General features: G+C 32.2%; 2 protein-coding genes across 2 annotated transcripts; both read left to right on the top strand.

Moving 5' to 3' along the window:
- The first annotated feature begins 5,303 nt into the window (after nt 1-5,303).
- On the top strand, nt 5,304-8,917 carry LOC114178981 (uncharacterized). Its single transcript, XM_028065152.2, has 4 exons — nt 5,304-5,801; nt 7,384-8,166; nt 8,243-8,290; nt 8,360-8,917. The coding sequence occupies exons 1-4, from the start codon at nt 5,619-5,621 to the stop codon at nt 8,669-8,671; spliced, it is 1,326 nt and encodes a 441-aa protein (XP_027920953.1). The 5' UTR covers nt 5,304-5,618; the 3' UTR covers nt 8,672-8,917.
- A 6,765-nt stretch (nt 8,918-15,682) lies between these two features.
- Nucleotides 15,683-19,316, top strand: LOC114176038 (glutamate receptor 3.6-like). Its single transcript, XM_028060941.2, has 7 exons — nt 15,683-15,786; nt 16,002-16,282; nt 16,394-17,733; nt 17,825-18,102; nt 18,194-18,225; nt 18,341-18,747; nt 18,826-19,316. The coding sequence occupies exons 2-7, from the start codon at nt 16,018-16,020 to the stop codon at nt 19,264-19,266; spliced, it is 2,763 nt and encodes a 920-aa protein (XP_027916742.1). The 5' UTR covers nt 15,683-15,786; nt 16,002-16,017; the 3' UTR covers nt 19,267-19,316.
- The last annotated feature ends 2,399 nt before the right edge of the window (nt 19,317-21,715 follow it).

Raw genomic sequence — 21,715 nt, 5'->3', positions numbered from 1 at the left:
ATTTAACATTATTACCATATAAAGAACACAAAGCATAAAACTATTCCTTTTTGTTGAACCTTCAAACCAATAGGTAAATGACTATTCAACAACTTTCAAAGAACCAAAGTTTTAGCTAGCAACACCTCATTTAACCAAATCAAGTTTTCCCAATCCACATGTTTTATACCAATAGAGTAAATTTTTTTTGTAACTTTTTGAGATTCAACCAAATCAAGTTCTCCCAATCCACATGTTTTATACCAATAGAATAAATTTTTTTTTTGTAACTTTTTGAGAAAGTATACCAATATCGTCCAAAATATAATTAGACCCATCTTGATACTCATTAACCATGAAAAAAAGAAAAATCACATAAACTATCCACTTTAAAATCCATAGACCATTTCACAGTAACCAATTATTTCTACGACTTCTTCTCTACATTACAATTAGGGGTGGGCATGGATTGGATTTTTAATGATCCAATCCATATCCATTTTAGATCCAAATAATTGGATTAGATTTTTGATCCAAATCCATTTTTTCATCAAAACTAGTTTGGATTTTTTTAAAATCCATATCCAAATATTTGGATCAAGATTTAAATCCAGTCCAAATATTTGGATCAAGTTCAAAATCCAGAATCCATTTTCTATAAAATAAATTTAAATTGAATTTTCTAAAACTTGTGTCCTTAAGGCCAACACAACTTAACTTGTCCAAGTCGTCGAGCTCGTTGGACCCATCAAGGTCTCGAGCCTGCTTAGTCTGTATACGATCCATCTGAATTGTCATGCCGACCCAACTATCCCATCCAAGTCTTTGGGCCTGCCTGGCCCATTCTAGCATCGGGCCTACCCGATCCATAAGGGTCATCTAGCACGGTCTGTCTGAGTCGTCGGGTCGACTCAACCTGTCCAGGTCGTCGGGCCCGCTCGGTCCATTAGAGTCATCGAGCTCGCTCGGTCCATCAGGGTCGTCGGACTTGCCTAGTTCGTACAGATCATCGGGCACGACCCATCCGAGTTGTCGGGCTGACTCATCTTAGCCCATCTGAGTCTTCGGGCCTGCATATCACATTCGCGTCTTTGGGTCCACCTGGCTCGTTCAAGTCATTGGGCCCGCTTGGCCCGTTTGGGTCATCGAGTCTGCCTGGACCATTCGGGTTATTGGGCCTGTTTGGCCCGTTTGGGTCATTGGGCCCGTTGGCCCGTTTGATTCTTCGAGCTCGCTTGGCCCCTTCGAGTCATCGAGCCCACTTGGCTCATTCACGTCTTCAGGCCCACCTGACCCGTTTAGGTTATCGAGCTTGCTTGGCCCGTCCAGTTCCTTGGGCCCCATAACCCGTTCGGGTCTTCGGGCCCACTTGGACTGTTCACTTCATCGGGTTTGTTTTACCCGTTCGGGTCATCAGGCCCATCTGGCCTATTCGATTCTTCAGGCCCGCCTGACTCGTTCCGGTCATCGGGCCCACCTAGGCCGTTTGGGTCTTCGGGTCCATTTGGCTTGTTCGTGTCATCAGGCCCACCTAACCCATTCGGGTCATCAAGCTCACTCGACTTTTTTGGGTTGTTGGGCCCGATCGACTCATCTGGTTTGTCAGGCCCGCCGAGCCCGTTCATATCTTTAGGCTTGTCCAGCCTGTTCTGGTCGTCGGGCCTGCCTGACCCTTCAGGGTTGTCGGGCCTGCTCGGTCCGTACAGATCATCGAGCAAAGCCTGTTTGAGTCTGAATTAGGCTAGTCCATCTCAACCTTTAGCCTAACCCAACTAAAAATTTAAATTGAAAATTTGGATTGGATTTTTTGGATTATCCATATTTGAAAATATTGATTTATAGAATGGATATTCAATCCATAAAATATATAAAATGTAGATTAGATTGAAATCTAGATCCATTAAAATGGATTTTAAATGAATTGAATTTTTAATAAAATAGATTTTAAATGGATTGGATCGGAGCAAAAGTGGATTGGATCAAGAAAATTAGATTTTTTGCCCACCCCTAATTACAATGTATTTTTTTTAATAAAGAAAAGATTTAGTTGTATTAATGTAAATATTTACTACATTGATTTATTAATAATTTCATTATTCTTGAATAATAACTATATCTTTTAATTTAAAATTATTAAAACATGTGAATATTATTTTTTTAGGAGCATCCAAATATTCATTTAATTCTTAACCAGTTGCTTTTTGTACAGATTTATTATTAAGAGAATACATTAATTGTATTTCTAAAAAAAAAAATCAACAAATCATTAATCTCTAGTACTCTTTTATGCTTTTTTTCCACCTATCCACATTTTGTTGAATTTATTTAATTCATTTATATTTCATTTATAAATTTAATGTAATATTAATTACTACCATTTTTTTAATTGTATTACCATTTCTACTTATAATTTATAATAGTTTATACGCTATCATAAATGAAAAAGAAATAATAGTAGAGGATAAGTTAAAAAATTAACTATGTTGTTTTAAATAAATACTGATAATAATTAAAATTTAATATTTCTATCATCTAACCAAGTGGAGGAAAAAAACATAGAAAGAATATATGGCATATATGGTAACGGAGAACTCGATTAACCCTTATTGGAAAATTTCCTCCGGATAACATTTGTAATATTTTTGAAAAAAAAAAAAAGTTATCAAGATATATATTTGATAAATAGTATATGGAGAAAGTATCATTAACTGTTAGTAGTTTGTTTCAACACTGGTTTGAGCTTCAATCCTAAAAAGGAGACAAATAAAAAAAAAAAGTAGATAAGAATATTCCTCTAACTTATTTGAATCTTAATATATTTTATAGTTTAAAATTGATTACCTATAGTAAATAAAAATTTATTTAATATTTGTGAACTGTAAATATATTTTTTAATATATTTAAAATATTTGTAAGCTTATAAAATAATTTATTCTTTAAGAATAACTTACATATGTATGATAAGTACACGCAATTTTCTATTTTATTTATAGTATTCATGTATTACTACTACATCTTATCATCATTATCTTCGTCGTTATTATTATTATTAGGTTAAAATGTCCACGTTTTTATTCAAAAATCTCAATTAGGTCCTAAGATTTTTTTAGTTTCAATTAGTTTTATATTTTTGAAAATGGGTAACAATTAGGTTCATTTCGTTACTATGATGATAACGACGTTAAGGATGTGTCACCTATCAGTTCCTTGTTTTTTTGAATTATTTTATTTATTTTTTCAATCTTTTTTCTGAAAAATATTCATGCCACGTGTCACATTAATATTGTACCACGTGTCAAGTCAGTCAAGATGACACGTGTCAAGTCAATGTCTAAATATCAATTTGGTCCATATATTTGTTATTTTGATTACATTTCAGTCCATTTATTTTAAAATTTTAAATATATTTATTTTAACTCTTTACAAAATTGTTTTAAAATTTAATATTTAAATTTATAAAATTGTTAACCAACTCTAACATTTGTATATAAATTATTTAAAACAATTTTGTAACAAGTTAAAATAAATATTTTAAAATTTTAAAACAAAATATAGGTAAAGTTTAATGTAAAATAAAAATTTAAATAAACTTAATATTATCAAAATGTTTAATAAAAATATCATTATAAAATTTATATAAAAGTTAAATTTGATCTCAATTTGGAGATCATGAAATTGAAAATTAAAAAAAAAATGGACTGAAATATAATCAAAATAACAAATATATGGACCAAATTGAGATTTAGATAATGACTTGACATGTGTCACCTTATTGACTTGACACGTGGTACAATATTGACGTGACATGTGGCATGAATAATTTAAAAAAAAATTTAAAAATTTTAAAAAATTAAAAAAAAATCAATAGAATGAGGAGCTGTGACACATCCTTAACACCATTACCACCATATTAACAGAATGAACATAATTGTTACGCATTTTAAAAAATATGGACCTAATTGAGACTAAAAGAAATCTTAACACCTAATTGATATTTTTGAACAAAAACGTGGACCAATGAAGTATTTTAACCTTATTATTATTACATTACAATTTTTATATATCTCTATGCCATTAGCCATTTTTCTCTCACTTGTTTTACAAAAATATTCTACTAATTTATCATGCAAATGTAATTTCTCTTTAAAGTTAACAACAAAGTTGTCTTAAGTTGCTTGAACAAATTAAATGCAGAGATTCTTTGGCTATCATGATCTCGTGTCCCTTCAAAATTCAAGTCGATGTTATGTTAATACTATGAAGATTCTTTACTAAAATTATATCCATACTCAACTTTTAACCCAAAGCCTTTAATTGCCAAACACGGCAAAGTCACTGAAGACTTAAAGCATGTTGTTGTGTAACTTTCAAAACTACCTTTAAGATTTGCGAGTTTAGCAATGTCACATATTTACTGCACTTTGCAAATACTTTGAACACGTTTTACTTAATTTTTTATATCTAATTAAAGTAATAATTATTAAAATAAAAAAATAAATATAAAAAACAAGAATTAATAACAATAACATTTATAAAAAATAGAGTTAATAATAGACTTTAATTTTAGTAACTTTTTCACACATTTGATTATTCAATTTCTGGTATGGTCTTATCTTGTAACTCTTATATTCATTAACCCATTTTTTTTTTCATAACCTACCAGAAATTATCCACAATAATTGTTTCTATTTTTATACTTGTTATTTATACTTGTTATAATAATAAACTTTGTTAACTGTGTTTTTTTTATTATCATAAAAAATATAAACACAGTAGAATAAATTGTACTGAATTGGACCGTACACTCTTTAATTATTGTATATTTTGAAAAACTTGTTACACACTCCAATGTATGAGTGAATGAAAACATAAAAACATAAAAGTAAACATAGGATTTGGTCTTAATTGCCCTTTAAGATAAGTAGCCTTGATAAGGCATTGATAGGTAAAGTTGTGATGAAGTAAGAAGACAAAACAAATGGGTGGTATAATGTTGAATTTGCAGAGGCTAAAAGAAGGTGTTGAAGAAGAAGCAGTAGCACCACATGGTGAGAAACAAGTGTGAAGGAAAAAGAAAAAGCACGCAAAAGGGCAAAAGTATAAAGATAGGAAGCAGATGGGTGACGCAGGAAAGCGCAGCAACTCACAACTCTTTTTCAGGACTCTGATTACCCCTCTCCACCTAAAATAACATCCAAAATACTCATCTTCCCTAAAAGCCCTTGCACTGTTCATACAAAATTCAGATGCCAAAGGGCATAAACGTAAGGGAGCAAGAAACAGTTAATTTCGGAGAAAATGAACAAAAAACGAACCGTATGAAAATGCAAGACCCACACAAAATACACATCGTTAGAGAACATTGCAGGAAGCAAAAGAGAAAACAGAGAGAAAAAAGTGGAGGATTGTTGAAGAGAGAGAGACTCGTGATTTCAGAACGCCACACACACCCTCCCATCTCCGAAACAAAAGCTTTAAATTTTGGGTTCAAGAAAAGGGGATTTATTTAAAAACTAAAAAGAAAGAGAAAACACCACAACAAAACTTGGGTCTGACAAAACGGAGAAAGAAGAAGGATCATTCATTTCGGAGTGTTGTTTTGAAGGAAAAGGTGAAGTTTTTTCCATAGATCAGAGGTGATGTCGTGTTCTTCTTCATCTGGGTCTGAAGAGGAGGATGAGGGGTTCGACTCCTACCGGAAAGGGGGCTACCACGCCGTCAGAGTCGGCGATCAGTTCGCCGGCGGCAGGTACATAGCGCAGAGGAAGCTGGGTTGGGGCCAGTTTTCCACAGTTTGGCTTGCCTATGATACGTCAACATCTGTATGTTATGTTTGATCCTAATTCTTTTTCTTCTGTTCATTTTCTGGTTTCTTCCTTCCAAAGGGGTTGTTTCTTTTGAATTATCCGAAGTTTTGTTTTTTGAGATTGATTTGCCTTGTGATTTGTGTTTTGAGGTGAAAAGTTGTTGAACCCCCCTCCCCCTTAATCGTTATGAACAATTAGTTCTTAAGTGAACTGAGTAGCATCAGGTGACCCATGTAGTCAATCTCAGATACTGAGATATGATTTTGTTGTTGTTATCGCAATCAGTTTTGAATCTGCAGGGCGGTTGTTAGATTCTGTGCTTGTTTTGCGTGTTGCATTAGTCATGTTTGTCTGCTTTGAATTATGTAGGGGTTAAAAGGTTTTCATTTTTCTGATTCATTGTGGTCTCGAAAATGCGTATGTGTGTGTGGGAGAGATAGAGAAAGAGAGAGATAGAGAGAGAGAGAGAGAGAGAGAGTTTAAATATATAATTTGAGGTTTTTAGTGAAATGTTTTTTCTGGTGTTTTTCTGTCTCCTGATATTTTTTTCTTTGTACTATAGAAACATTGGCTCTTCGGCCTAATGTGTGTATTTGTGTTGTCGGTTTCTGTCTCAAGGGTAACATTTCATTGAATGGATCAAATTGGGATATAAATCTTAAGGGTAACATTTGATTGAACGAATCAAATTGCGATATATATATGTGTATATATATGTCGAAGAATCTTGTTTTCTTCCCATGTCGGTGCCACTTCTTTGCTGGTATTTGTATTTTTTAACACGTGTCAGAGATACCTGACGGATCTTGCATGTTTGGGGTGACAAACATGGTCAGATGATCGTCATCGTACAACGTGACCAACTGGAACACTTAGATTTCTCCGCTCGCAACACCTCTTTGTTTTTTTAGGTTCTTGCTGATTTGGTAAATGTGTTAAGCTCCTTTTCAATACTAATATATGTTGCTTTTGTTTGTGTGTATTAGTTTTGTTGTTTGGGGTGAGCTGCATATAGAAACATTTTTATTCTGGATTTCAGTTCTAATTCAACAAAGCTGAATGCTATGTTGGATTTAATCTCTCTTAAGTAACAGTTGATGGGCAAATTACAATAGCAGTTTTCAACAGTTTGATATTTTGTTATTCTCGTGTCATGCTTAAATTATATCTCAATCTCAACTTATGAGTTGCCCAATCAATGAGTATTACTTCATACTTTATTCTGTAAAGTACACTCCACACTTTAGAGTAGTTCAATACTTTAGTTAGAGACTAATTTGTGAGTCTATTATAGATACACTCACTAGTTTATCGATCCAGAACTTCTGCTACCATTAAATCACTTGTTTATGGTGACAGATCTGGCTAAATGCTTAAATTGAATAGGAACCGATAGAAAGAATAAACAGAAGATGGTAAGATAAACTGAAGCCTAATGCTAATGCATGTAGCATTATACACTGTTTTGTATATCCAGGAGGGGTGTTTTGGCAGTAGCACAATCCCTTTGGCACTTGCTATGAACTAGATCCAAGTATTACCCTTTATTGATCTAAATTCTCATGTATTCATCTAAATTTTGAATTTGGATTTTCAGGCATATGTTGCTCTTAAGATCCAGAAAAGTGCGGCCCAATTTGTTCAGGCTGCCCTTCATGAAATAGATGTTCTTGCATCGATTTCTGAGGGCGTTGATGTTAATTCAAAATGTGTTGTCCAGTTGATTGATCACTTTAAGCACGCAGGTCCTAATGGGCAGCACCTTTGCATGGTGATTGAGTTTCTCGGGGATAGCTTGCTTCGTCTAATAAAGTATAACCGGTACAAAGGGCTTCCATTGAATAAAGTTAGGGAGATTTGCCATTGCATTTTGATTGGTTTGGATTATTTGCATAGAGAACATGGTATTATCCACACTGACCTAAAACCAGAAAATGTTCTTCTGATTTCTACGATTGATCCCGCGAAAGACCCTGTTAAATCTGGAGTGAGTCCAATATTAGAGAGGCCTGAGGGAAGCATAAATGGTGGAGTTACTAGTCTTATTGAGAAAAAATTGAAAAGAAGAGCTAGGAGAGCTGTTGCTAAAATCTCTGGAAGAGGAGCTTCAATGGGAGGAGCAGAAGATCAAAAGTCTATGAGAAATCTTGATGGGATTGATGTGAGATGCAAGGTGGTAGATTTTGGAAACGCTTGTTGGGCTGATAAGCAGTTTGCAGAAGAAATTCAGACAAGACAGTACAGAGCTCCTGAAGTAATACTTCTGGCTGGCTATTCCTTCTCTGTTGACATGTGGTCTTTCGCTTGTATTGCTTTTGAGCTTGCCACTGGTGATATGTTATTTACGCCCAAAGTTGGACAAGGTTTTAGTGAGGATGAGGTATCATACTTAATTATTCTTTGGTTATTCATTCCAGAACTGCACAAGTAGAATATCTAAACTATGTTGCTTTCAGGATCACCTTGCCCTCATGATGGAACTCCTTGGAAAGATGCCTCGGAAGGTACAAATTGTCTCTGTCTATCATTTATTCAAATAGCTATCATGCAAAATCTAATCTTGCATCTTGCAGGTTGCTACTGCTGGAACAAAATCCAAGGATTTCTTTGACAGACATGGCGATCTCAAAAGAATTCGAAGGCTAAAGTTTTGGCCACTTAGCAAATTGTTGGTTGATAGATACAAATTTGCGCAGAGTGATGCTCATGAATTTTCAGAGTTTCTTCTACCACTTCTCGATTTCGCCCCTGAGAAGCGGCCAACAGCACAGCAGTGTCTGCAACATCCATGGATCCGGGCCATGGAGTCAAATGAAAAAAAGGAATCCAGTGTGGAGAATGTGGGTGCTGGAATGAGCAATCTTAAAATCAAGGGGGGAAAGTGAAGAAAAACCATTCAACACTCACCCTTCAAGACCCTTCCTTCCCCCATGATTGACTATTGAATGTAATTTGATTTTGGTTTGTGCAAATTTAATAAGATTTTTTTTTTTTTACTGGACTAACTACACAGATGTAAATTAGTAAAGAATTTTGTTTATTCAGAGATATCTCTGACATAATTTGTGTGTATATTTACAACATCATGATTTCATCCAATGTCAGGTCTGAAGTTTTTCTCCCCAATTAAATTACTGACAGAGAAGGGATTTCTGTTTAATATGCTAACATGAGGTCAGGGATGTTAACGCGGTATGGTTATATATGTTGGATAAATATCTATTTAGCATCTGAGTCATGCAGAGTATCTATTTTGCCATTTGAGTATTTACTACGTGGATATCCGTAGTATTTAATAGAAATATAATGTATAAAATTCATATATTTCAAATAAAATGTAAATAATCCATTTAAACCGTGTTGAATGTAGTTTACAAAGAAATATAGATTTTTTAAAATTAATTGATAAAAAGTACTCATTTAAAATCAATGTATTAATGTTTTAATCATATTTTTTAATTTAAATTATAGTATAGCAAGTAGAAGTATCCATGAGTATAGATATTATAATAATCGTATCCGTTCTTTTAATATGCGGATATAAAAAATACTTGTACTTATTATCTGTGAGTATCCATCTACAGTATTCATTAGCTATCCATTACGAATTATTTGCTGATACTGGTTTTTTTTTATATTCCTACTATCATCCACTGATGATTTCACCTATTAACATGAGGTCTGAAGTATTTGTTTATATTTTTTAAGGAAAAATAAAATAATAATAATAATAATAAATGTTTTCTACCAAACTATGAGGAACTGATTTTTATTTAGTTTTTATCCGTACTACTTTTTAAATTTTTATTCAAATGATTTTGTCATTAAATATTTTAAATTAAAAGTAATGTATTCTGTAGGAATTTCCTATCAAAATACTAAAGTTAAGAAAACAGAATTCATTTGAATTAGTTTGTGCAAGTGGTTGTACTCCAACAATAGGAATACAATATTTGTTAGAATTGTATAATGTTTGAGTGGTGGATTGAAATGGATAGTGAAACACGAGGCCCTTTTAAGTTAACTTATTAAACAAATAAATTTAGTGCTCTGACTTGATCAGAAATAGATGAAATGAAGCAGTTCAATGAAACTTGGTAATGATTTGGTGTTGTCATCAAAAGTATGAAATTGTCATCTATCTTTATCTCTATTAGGTCTCAACATTTACAGAGTTGTTAGTGCTAGTATGAACAGAAAACAAAACTGAGTCATGCCACCGATAATCTCCAAAACAATTTCAAATTAAAATATGATCATCAAAGTTTTAAGTTATTGATGTCAAGAATTCGAGTATCTCTGATTTAAAAAATAATTTCAACTCAACCTTAATTACATATATATATATATATATATATATATATATATATATATATATATATATATATATATATATATATATATATATATATATATATATATATATATATATATATACACTCATGTATATCAAATAAATCTGTCACAATTTTACTGTGGATATTCGTGAGTAGGTATTCTTTTGTCATCTCACTCACTACCGTATATAGAAGAGTATTATTAAATCTTGAAGAAAATAAGAAATGAAGTTAAATTTGGAGAGAAAATGAAATACCAGAAAGGGGCGAAAGAAACATTTGTGGTAGAAGATTTTTCTTACGAGTGTGACCATGGAAGACATCTTTTATATTTAATTACTATATACAAAATAACTCTCCTTTTTATCAAATTTTAAAAAGAATCAGTATATTTTTCACGTTGACATCTAAGTAACGAAAACATTCGAATTAAATTATCAACAATTAAATATAACCTGGAAAATAAAATGCATTAAATTGAAAAATTATTAATTTAAAATGAAACTTAACATGTACAGTATGTATTATGAAGTATAAAAAATAATCTCTTAAAATTAACAAGTCCATTCAAAATTCAACAAAACAATTAATTAATACTTATTAATTGTTATATTGATTTTCAGACAACATTCACCCTACGCATAATTTGAATATAAAATTGTTCTCGGTCACTAAATAAATTAAACATAACATATACTACTCTTATTAGTATATTAGTATGAATATCAAGCTACCAAGGTGCATTGTGATCTGGACTTGCCTAAATAGAATAATCAAGATTGTGTCAAGAATTGCATAATAACTCTATTAAATATTTCGATTATAATATATGTTTTAAATAAATTTTGAATGGAGAGAGATGTAATTGTAAAAAGAAAAAACTGAAAATTGTAGTTGCCTTGACCCACTCAGTGACGCATTGAGAGTGTGCAACACATGGAAAGTCACTACTACCTGTTGAAAATGAAGATAATTTATTCAATTTGTAAATATTTAAGGTTGGAAACACATTCAAGTTTCTAAAGCTACATAAGAGGAAATTTTGGTAGTAAGTATTTTACGTTAAGGTAGGGACTTTAATTAGAGTGTGTATTTCAATTGCATATATTGAACTTTAGCATGTGAAATGCATTGGTTTAAAATGGAATTAAAGTTGAAGTTTTGCTTTTACAAATTTCAAATTAACTTTTAAATATTATCAGAGTAGACCGTATATTCTAACACAACGTAAAATATAACATTTCAAAAAAATTAAAAAATATAAAATCGAATTTAAATTTTATTTTATATTATATGCGAAATGTATACGTCGGTTAAGTTAAGGTATATTATAAGAATAGAGTCGACTTACTTACTCAATTTTAAGCTAAAGTTACCTTTTAATAAGTAAAAGTATTTAACATATTTATGTTAATATTATATTAACTGAAATTAATATTAAAGATCAGATCAATATTATATTAAAAGTATTTGAAATATTTTAATATTATATTTGTGTCGACCAGTTAACACTAAGTTATTTATTTGTAATATTTATATTTAAGTTAGTATCAATACCACTTTATATTTTATGTAGTTGTGTGTCTTGGTAACAACAAATAAGAACTATAAATTATTTTTAATTCAATATTTTTTTTTTCTTACTTTTTTATATAAATATTTTCATACTTTTTTTTCATCTAGATTCACTTATTTTATTCACACACATCTTCTTCATTGACTGCAACCTTTTTGTATTTGTTTTGTTGTTTGCGTTTTATTTTAATTAAAGATAAAGACGTTATAACTTATTTGAAATTAATTTTACTAGCATCCATCAGATACAAATTAAATTAACATTAAAATTAAATTTTATTGAGCGTCAATTTAATTGATGTTAAATTAAATAAATTTTAAAATAAAATATATTAGTGTAAGTTTTGTCGATAATAAATTATTTTAATTAAAGTAAATTTAAAATTTAGTGTTGAATTAATATCATGATTTTAGAGTACGTTAGTTGTTACATGTACAAATAAATCCGGTGCTATAATTGTATATTTTCTTATAGTAGTTATGTAAAAATGGCAATGATGAAATGTTAAATACTGGAATTAAATTTTGTAAACACTAAATTAAATATTTATTCCACCCTTCATTCCACACTAAAAGACAAAAATACATAACACTCTCCTATTGTGAAAATGTAAGACCCTAGAAAATGACGTTTTAAAAGTGGTAGTGGTTTAAAAATAGTGAGACTCGATTATTTTAATATTAAAAGGGTTTTAGTATAAATAAAATTATTATAAACGAGTTTCATTATTTTAAAACACACAATCTCTCTAGAAACCACTCTTCTAGAGTTCTCTGATTTCTCTCTAGAGGTTCTTTCTTTCTGGTCGTCTGATTGAAGTACCGAGACCGTAGGATTGATCCTCTCGGCGAGCTCTTCAAATTGGACCGATCAGTTTCTTCGTTCGCGTAAGTTGAGTTTTCGCTCTCTTTTTAGTCTTTTTCTATTTTTTGTTGCATGCAAGCCCTCTTCCACTTGCATGCGACGTTTTAATCATCAGTATGAGTTTCTGCTGATCTGATGAGTTTCTGCTGATCAGTGATCATAACGGTATGTCTTGATCGTTCTTGTGATGTTTCTATGTGTAGATAGAGCATCCTGTGGAGTTAGAGGTGTTGACGTTTTAAGGCGTTAACGTTTATAAAGCTGTCTAAACAGGATAACAGGTAAGGGAAGCTAATTGTTTTACTTGAATTTTGTATAGAAATCATTCTGATGACATTGAATTGCATGATTGATTGTTGTATGAGTGCTTGAACTATGTAATTGAGTGTATGCTTGGATTGTGCTAGATTTCTTTACTGTTGCATGTGAGAACAGATTGAGAATATGGTATTTTCGCCTAAGCGAGCAGCTCTCGCCTGAGCCAAAATACCAGAAACTCATCCCCTGTTTCTGCACGAGATCTCGCCTAGGCGAGCCAGTCTCGCTTGAGCGATAGTCACTCTCGTCTAAGCGAGACAGCTTAGCCTGAGCGAGAATTCGCCCAGAGTTTGGGTTGTTCTCTGTTTTGAGCCTCGCTCAGGCGAGAATGACTCGCCTAAGCGCGAGACCTTCCAACTTGGGCGAGAACCTCTGTAGCTGAGTGTTATCTCTCTGTTTCTAATGGATGAAGCTATGTTTAAATGTTAAAATGTGAACTTAGTTACGATATGCATGAATTGTTATGACTGGTAATATGTGTGGTGAAATTGCATGAAGTTGGAATATGAGAAGAAGTGGTTGAACTAGGATTTCAAGGGAAATTCTAAGAGGAATGTTTTAGTGTATGTAAGGACATAAGGACTCAGTTTTGGTTGGTATCCTGACGCTCCTATAACCATTAAGGCTCATGTAGAGTATAATGAATTATGTCGGGAGGAGTAGCAAAAGGTCCTAGTCTGTGGACCCGATTCAGTCACAGACGCGAAGGAGACTTACCTTGGGAGTGGTTGGGTGATAACCCCTTGTGTCCAAACTCTGCAGAGTTTGGGAACCGTCACAGGTGCAAACCACCAAGAGATCCGATGTCGCTTACATAATCCAAATATTGAGTCTAGAGTCATGTATATGTGTTGTGATGGTCTATATGATTCTGGTGATAAAGAGAAAGATTGCATGGTTTCTGTTTATAACTGAACTGCATGATTCCTTTAATCAGATTAGCTTACCCTTGCTTTTCGTGTTCCTGTCTTGTGTTGTATGTTTCCTTTTGCGATGATCACCTATTCGGTGGGAGCAGATGTGGTTGCAGTGTCAAAGGCACTTCTGGAGGATGAAGAGCCATCGTTTTAGGATTAAAGAGGAGGTTTCCATGGGAGCTTTAGCAATGGTCAATTTAAGTATAGAGTTTATTAGTTTAGTTTAAGTGTATAAGTGATATATTTTTATAGTCATATCTTTTGTGAGACTGTATTAATATATTGTGTACACTGGATTATCTGTTTTGGAACCATGATAAAACTCCCTATTTTTATTAGTTTTAAACTGCGGAAATTGGGATGTTACATAAACTCTTTTCCAAATTTATAAATTAGACTTCAAAAATCCCAAACATAAAATTTTGAATTAAGTTTATTTTTTCATTATAAGATTTATGAGCTCTTTATTTTTAATATGTTTTCGTAATTTAAATAGTATATTATGGTATATTTGGCTGAAATAAAACATTTTTTAGCATGAAATTTTATTAAAAAGAATAATGCTATGAAAAAAAAAGTTTTCACTTGACCAAAGATAGTAGACTTTTTAATTTGGATAATAATATTTTAATAATTAAATCTTAATAATTTTTTCTTAATTTGAAATATATTTTTTAAATGATTTTAAAATATTAAAAATAAAAAAAATAAAAAAAATACTTAAAAAATATCACTTCAAATAACAAACAAAAACCATCACAATTTAATCGTTAAAAAATTATTTTACTTTTAATTTACCATTACACGCCTTGAATGTTTAGTACAGTGCTAGTTGGGTTAAGCATTACATGTCGTCTTAAATGTACATGGTACACTGCCAGTTCCAGTTGGATGGATTTATTACAAGGATAAGACTTTTCAAATAAATATCCTTTCCATTCCTTTTTTCTTTCTTTTGTTACTAAAATTTTGTAAAATGTGTAATACTTTTATGTTATTTATTTTTTAACAATACATGCTGTTTCAAAAAAATATTTAAAATAAATATATAAAATTGTTTCACAAGATTTATTTTTCAAACAAATAACATTATCATTGTATATGTACAAGCGATGCTAATAAGAAAAAATATACTTCAAATAAGAGAAATTAATAAAAGAAAACATGTGTTGAATACATTAATATAAAATTAATTATATTTATAAAATATAGTTAAATATTCACTTTATTGCATTATCACAATGTAATTTAAGTTACTATTCCTTTGTGAAACGTCAATGTTATATATGAGTACCATCTCTCTTTGTGGTGAAAGTGGCCACTTATAATTTAAGTGCTTATAGAATGTCATTATTGTTGAAGATGATGTTAATTGCTGCTAAGGCCACTTAATCTCATTATTAATATAATTTGAGTACGAATTATGTAATTAGTAAATCTAGAAAAATTAAGTAGGATATCAACCTAATTAGATTGAATGTTACAAAAAATGTTAATATTTCTCAAAATCTTGATAAGAAAATACCTTAAAAATCAAGATTTTAATTGTTTCACGGCAACACAATGCAGTTATGGTGTACAGTACTCTTACATTTTTCGTATTACAAAATAATTACTAATATTTTATTTTTATCTAAAAATATAGGAATATATGTGTACAGTTTCTCAGAATTGCGACAACAAATAAATATAACTTTTATCAGTGCGTCTTTATACAGAATTAATATTAAAAAAAACATTAATTACAAATAATGATATTTACTCGTAGTTTACCATCACAAGCCACGACGACAGTTTGGGATAAAATAAAGAGAACCTTTATGTTTAAAAAGAGAAACAAACTTATCTTAGTTCATATAATAGTACTATAATATTATAACTCATCAAATCGTGATGCCCCTGCTATAAAATGGTTCCTTGCCATGCTTCTTCATCAGGGCATTCAATATCAAGCAGAACTCGCATGCCCCTACGCACACAAAACCTTTGTAAGTGTGTGGAGACACTTGTTGTGTTCTTCTATTTCACTCGAAGCCTTCAGAATCATCTGTGTATTCACATTTTTCAAAGTACTATTATAGTCCAGATATTCATTTTCTACTTAGTTAAAAAGAGTGCACACATGTAGCAATGATTTTCTTAACTTCGTTTTTTTGATTAATCAACAATTACAACTACTTATGCCTTTGTTATGTTCTTGCAGTACAGGACAATACACCATGAGAAAGATTTGGTTTCTTGTCCTCGTCATGTTCTACCATGGCTTTCCTTCAAAGGGAATCAGCAGTGTTTCTACAAGACCAAGAACTGTTAACGTAGGCGCACTCATGTCCTTCAATTCAACAGTTGGGAGAGTGGCTAAGGTTGCTATAGAAGCTGCAGTGGATGATGTGAACTCAGATGCAACGATTCTTAATGGAACTGAGCTAAAGATTTTAATGTTGGACACCAAATTATCCACTGGGTTCCTAGGAATCGTTGACTGTAGGTTTTCTCAAACACGTTTGTTTTTTTTCCACTCTATACACTTTTGCCCTTTTTTCTAAGGAAAAATATGTACGTTCTTAAAGAATCATTGTTGGTTTATTTTTGCAGCATTAAGATTGATGGAGAATGACACTGTGGCCATAATTGGTCCCCAGTTCTCCGTGATGGCTCATGTGATTTCACACATTGCAAATGAGATGCAAGTGCCTCTCCTATCATTTGCAGCCACGGACCCCACACTCACTTCACTGCAGTTCCCATATTTTGTTAGGACAACGCAGAGTGATCTGTATCAGATGACTGCTGTGGCAGAAATTGTTGATCACTTTCAATGGAGAGATGTCATAGCCATTTACATTGATGATGATCATGGAAGAAATGGGGTGTCCGCTTTAGGGGATAAGCTAGCAGAGAAACGTGGTAAAATATCACACAAAGCACCACTTAAGCCTGGTAACATTACTCGGGAAGATATAAACAGTGCACTAGTTAAGATAGCTCTAATGGAATCAAGGGTAATAGTCCTTCACATATACCCTTCGTTTGGTCTAGATGTATTGAATGTGGCTCGGTCACTTGGCATGATGGTAAATGGCTATGTGTGGATTGCCACAGATTGGCTTTCTACAGTAATAGATTCAGACCCATCCTTGTCAACATCTCCAGCCATGAATGACATCCAAGGTGTTATCACCTTGCGCATGTATACCCCTGACTCAGAAATGAAAAGAAAATTTAGTTCTGGTTGGAACAAAGTGAGCAAGGAAAAGGATCCTGTTGAGGGTCCTTTGGCATTGAACAGCTTTGGGTTTTACGCCTACGACACAGTTTGGGTGCTTGCTTCTGCACTGGATGCGTTTTTCAGGAGTGGGGGAACTTTGTCATTTTCAAACGATTCAAGTCTAAACATGTTAAGAGGGGGGAGTTTTGAGCTTGATACGATGGGAGTGTTTGTTGATGGTGAGAAGCTGCTTAAAAAAATATTGGAGGTGAACAGAAGTGGTGTAACGGGCCAAATGATGTTTGGTGAAGATGGAAACTTAGTGCATTCATCATATGAAGTCATTAATGTGATAGGAAGTGGGATTAGGAGGATTGGTTTCTGGTCTGAAACTTCTGGCCTCCACACTGGGGAGTCTCCTAATCATTCCATTTCTGGTGATGGACTCTATGGCGTCATCTGGCCTGGTCAAACAACTCAAACCCCACGTGGATGGGTTTTTTCCAGCAATGGAAAACCCTTGAGAATTGGTGTGCCACTTAGAATTAGTTACCGTGAGTTTGTGTCAAGAACTGAGGGAACTGAGATGTTTGGTGGCTATTGCGTAGATGTGTTCACTGCTGCTCTCAGCCTGTTGCCTTATCCCGTTCCCTACAAGTTTGTTTCATTTGGAGATGGTAAAACCAACCCACCAAATGCAAAACTCCTCAACATGATCACTGTTGGGGTGAGTGTTACAATTAATTTTCATTGGTTATCCAGTTTCTATGAGCTTATTCTAACTTACTGCATAAAAATTCCTTGTAATATGCCCGTAGGAGTTCGATGCTGTTGTTGGGGACATTACCATTACCACAAACCGAACAAAGATAGTGGATTTTACACAGCCATATATTGAGTCGGGGCTAGTTGTTGTGGCACCTATAAGGAAGATGAAATCCAGTGCTTGGGCTTTCCTGAGACCATTCACTCCAATGATGTGGTTTGTGACAGGAATGTTTTTCTTAGTTGTGGGAGCTGTTGTATGGATTCTGGAGCGTCGCTTAAATGATGACTTCAGAGGCCCAGCCAGAAGGCAGTTTGTGACCATTATATGGTAATTAATTATTCCCAAAAATATGACTCCTTCTTTTATACCGAGACAGAATACAAATAATTGCTAACATCTGAATTATATCTCTATGCAGGTTTAGCTTTTCAACCCTGTTTTTTTCTCATCGTAAGTGGTTGAAATTTGAAACTTTTCCTTTTCTAGTTTGGTGGGGTATTTTGTTGCTTTACATCTAAGTTTTTGTTTTTAAACTAATCTCTCTAAGATGAGTAATTATTTTCAGGAGAGAAAACTGTGAGCACCCTTGGTCGCTTGGTGCTGATCATATGGCTGTTTGTGGTTTTGATACTGAATTCAAGCTACATTGCAAGCCTGACCTCAATCCTAACAGTGGAACAGCTCTCATCCTCAGTTAAGGGAATCGAAAGCTTAGCAACAAGCGATGAACGGATTGGTTTCTTGAGTGGCTCCTTTGCTGAAAATTATCTGACAGAGGAGCTGAACATACACAGATCAAGGCTTGTTCCTCTGAACTCCCCATCAGAATATGAAAAGGCCTTGAAAGATGGTCCTGCTAACGGTGGTGTCACTGCCATAATAGATGAACGTGCATACATGGAACTCTTCCTGGCTACCAGATGCGAATACGGTATTGTTGGGCAAGAGTTCACCAAGATGGGATGGGGCTTCGTAAGTGCTTTTATTCTTTTCTTTTCTGTGAAATTCTTCACCACCACCCAAAAATTCATAATTGGAGTTTTATTACAGGCCTTCCCGAGAGACTCTCCCCTGGCAATTGACATGTCCACTGCGATCTTAAAACTTTCAGAGAATGGTGATCTTCAGAGAATTCACGACAAATGGCTAACCAGAAGTGCTTGTAGCTCAGAGGGTGCAAAACAGGGCATAGACCGACTTGAGCTGAAAAGCTTTTGGGGTCTGTTTCTACTTAGTGGCATGGCATGCTTCATTGCTCTTCTTTGTTATGCTATTCGAATGGTTTACCGTTTTAGCAGACACTCCAACAGTAACTCCAAAGGCTCTTCACACTCTGCTCGTCTTCGATCATTCTTCACCTTTGTCAATGAAAGAGAAGAGGAAGACAAACATATGTCAAAGAGAAAACGAACCGAAAAGGGATCTAGTGGTAGGGTGGCGCATGAAGAAGAATTTGATGGCCCCACCGTTAGTGTCCGTCTTCAAAATTAGACCAGACCCATAAATTTCAGGAGAATAATAATATGATTTTATTTTTTTTACTTTTATTTTTTATTATTTTATGTGATTTAACGTGGTTTAGTATAAGTCATTAATTAATATATTATTATTTAAAAAGAAAATTAGTGATTCACACAGTAACGACAGTAAAAAAAATGGAAGTAAAATTATAATTTTCCTAAACTTTGCAAATATATGTTGGAAAAAATTACGGTTGATGGTTTTCTATGGTAACCTTTTCAAATGTTAATATATCATACCCGCGAAATGTTATTGGCAGAAGGTCGGCAGAGAGTTGTGAAAATGGATCGTTCGTTCTGGTTTAACCCGATTCATTACGGATCGGTTATTTAGTGGGTCAATCCAACCCATTTCATTTAAGTAAGTTAAAATTTTGAACGGTTTGGTCCATCATGGGTTAGTGGGTTAAACGAATTGACTCATTAGCCCACTTTATTAAAATAAAATATAATTTTTTTTAAGTCATAAATTATAATTCGGATTAAAATTTAAATAAACTTCAACATAATCTAAATACAATTCAAAATGATATTAAACTCCAATACAAACCAAAATTAGAAAACAAAAAACAAATTACTATCTAAGATCAAAGCACTCTTGTCACTTATCCAACTATAATATTAGATTCTTGAAAGGATAAATCTAGAACATTTTCATCTCTTGAAGCATCTTCTTTATCTCCATCTATTTGGAGTTGGAGTTAGGTTTCTATTTGTCAACCCACTAATATGTTTGGTTAAAAAAAACAAAACATTGCAAAGCCCAACATAATGTGTGTGACCATACGGGTTGGTGGGCCAACCCGGCTCACTACGGATTCAACCCGGGTGAGTCGAGTTCTTGGTGAGTCAGGTCAAAAATTGATCCGTACTAACATTTGTAAAAAGATTTTAACCCAACCCGGTCCATACCCATGATGGATCAGATTAACTCACGAATTCTTACCCACTTTGACGACTTTAGTTAACGGTCGATAAAATGCAGAAGAGAAGCTTTCTAACGATAGTATTTCATTCATATATTTTAACTCACTTGCATTCAACCATTTTCTGATTTCTTCATACATCAACAAGTGTTCACATGTAATTTGTTTTCAAGAATTCAAACTTTTCCTAATCACAATGTGTTACTAATGACTTTTTTTTATTAAATATTTAAATTTGATTCTAACAAATCTTTTTTATAGATTTATTTTTGTTTTATGAATTCATTTATTAATCAAATTCAAATCTAACATTAAAATCAAAAAGTTTTCTTGTTAATGTGAAATTGGAATGAGGTATTATGATGACATGAGTTAATGACAATGGAGTACAATATCGTTTTATGAGTAACGTTTTAGTTTTAGAATACCTTAACAAATGACCGTGATGTAAATATTAAAATGTGTTAACAATAATGAAAGAAAAATCGTTTTATTTGAAGACAGCATTGAAGTATCATAAGGAAATAATTTTGGAAAGTAATTATGAATGTAAAGGCTTTCATCAAAATTAAAACTATTCTCATCAAAATGCTAATAAACTCCTAATAATTAAATCCAAACATTTCATAATGTTTCATATGGAAAGGGTCTTCTCATGATGAGATAAATCCATTCAAAAGAATTTTAGCTCTTTGATAGATACATATTGGTAAGATTGTATTAAAAGTTATACTTGTTGGATTTTTTTTTTCTTGAATTCCCATAAATTCATTTGGTTTGTCAAAAAATAAGAATTTTTTTCCTAAGATTTTACGTGAATATAATATAAAAATATTACATGAGAAAAATAATTTAATTGTTAATACTATTTTCTTTAAATATTTTTTTATTTGATATTTCAAATTTACAAAATTATTTTTATTATATATATATATATATATATATATATATATATATATATTATATACTTGAGACACATAAATATAAAAGTAAGACAGAAAATTTTTGTTTAATCATTTATTTGCATTTTTTTTTAATTTTCTATTAATCTATACCTCTATATATATAAAGATGATCGATATATATATATATATATATATATATATATATATATATATATATATATATATATATATATATATATATATATATATATTATGTTTTAAGTAAAAATTTACTTTAGACTCAAATAATTACATTTTTATTTTTATTCTCTTACGGTCGGTCCAAATTTAATTATTTTACCATTTAATCATTTTAATAACTTTTTTTAAAATTTAAATAATTATTTTGATAAAAAGAAGTATTTAATAATATTTTTATAATCATTTTTAATAAAAACTATTTTATAGTTTAATAAATGTTTATCACGAATAAAAGAAAATACATGTGCTAATGGCAACAATCCAATTTTTAGCATTTTATTACCAATACTAATAGAAAAACATTCATATAATTATATTATAGCATTTTATTACCAATACTAATAGAAAA

The sequence above is a fragment of the Vigna unguiculata genome, chromosome 3 (genome assembly GCF_037176805.1).
Source record: "Vigna unguiculata cultivar grain cowpea cultivar isolate G323 ecotype 2 chromosome 3, ASM3717680v1, whole genome shotgun sequence".
In the NCBI taxonomy this organism is placed as follows: domain Eukaryota; kingdom Viridiplantae; phylum Streptophyta; class Magnoliopsida; order Fabales; family Fabaceae; genus Vigna; species Vigna unguiculata.
Note: the sequence above shows the minus strand (reverse complement) of the source record. Positions and strands in the feature narration are given on the sequence as shown.

Coding starts and splice junctions, on each gene's coding strand:
- LOC114176038 (XM_028060941.2), top strand. CDS start 16,018: ATGAGAAAGATTTGGTTTCTTGTCCTCGTCATGTTCTACCATGGCTTT. Junction 17,734..17,824: donor TCAACATGATCACTGTTGGG/GTGAGTGTTACA, acceptor ATATGCCCGTAG/GAGTTCGATGCTGTTGTTGG. Junction 18,226..18,340: donor AACCCTGTTTTTTTCTCATC/GTAAGTGGTTGA, acceptor AATTATTTTCAG/GAGAGAAAACTGTGAGCACC.
- LOC114178981 (XM_028065152.2), top strand. CDS start 5,619: ATGTCGTGTTCTTCTTCATCTGGGTCTGAAGAGGAGGATGAGGGGTTC. Junction 5,802..7,383: donor CCTATGATACGTCAACATCT/GTATGTTATGTT, acceptor TTGGATTTTCAG/GCATATGTTGCTCTTAAGAT. Junction 8,291..8,359: donor TTGGAAAGATGCCTCGGAAG/GTACAAATTGTC, acceptor TGCATCTTGCAG/GTTGCTACTGCTGGAACAAA.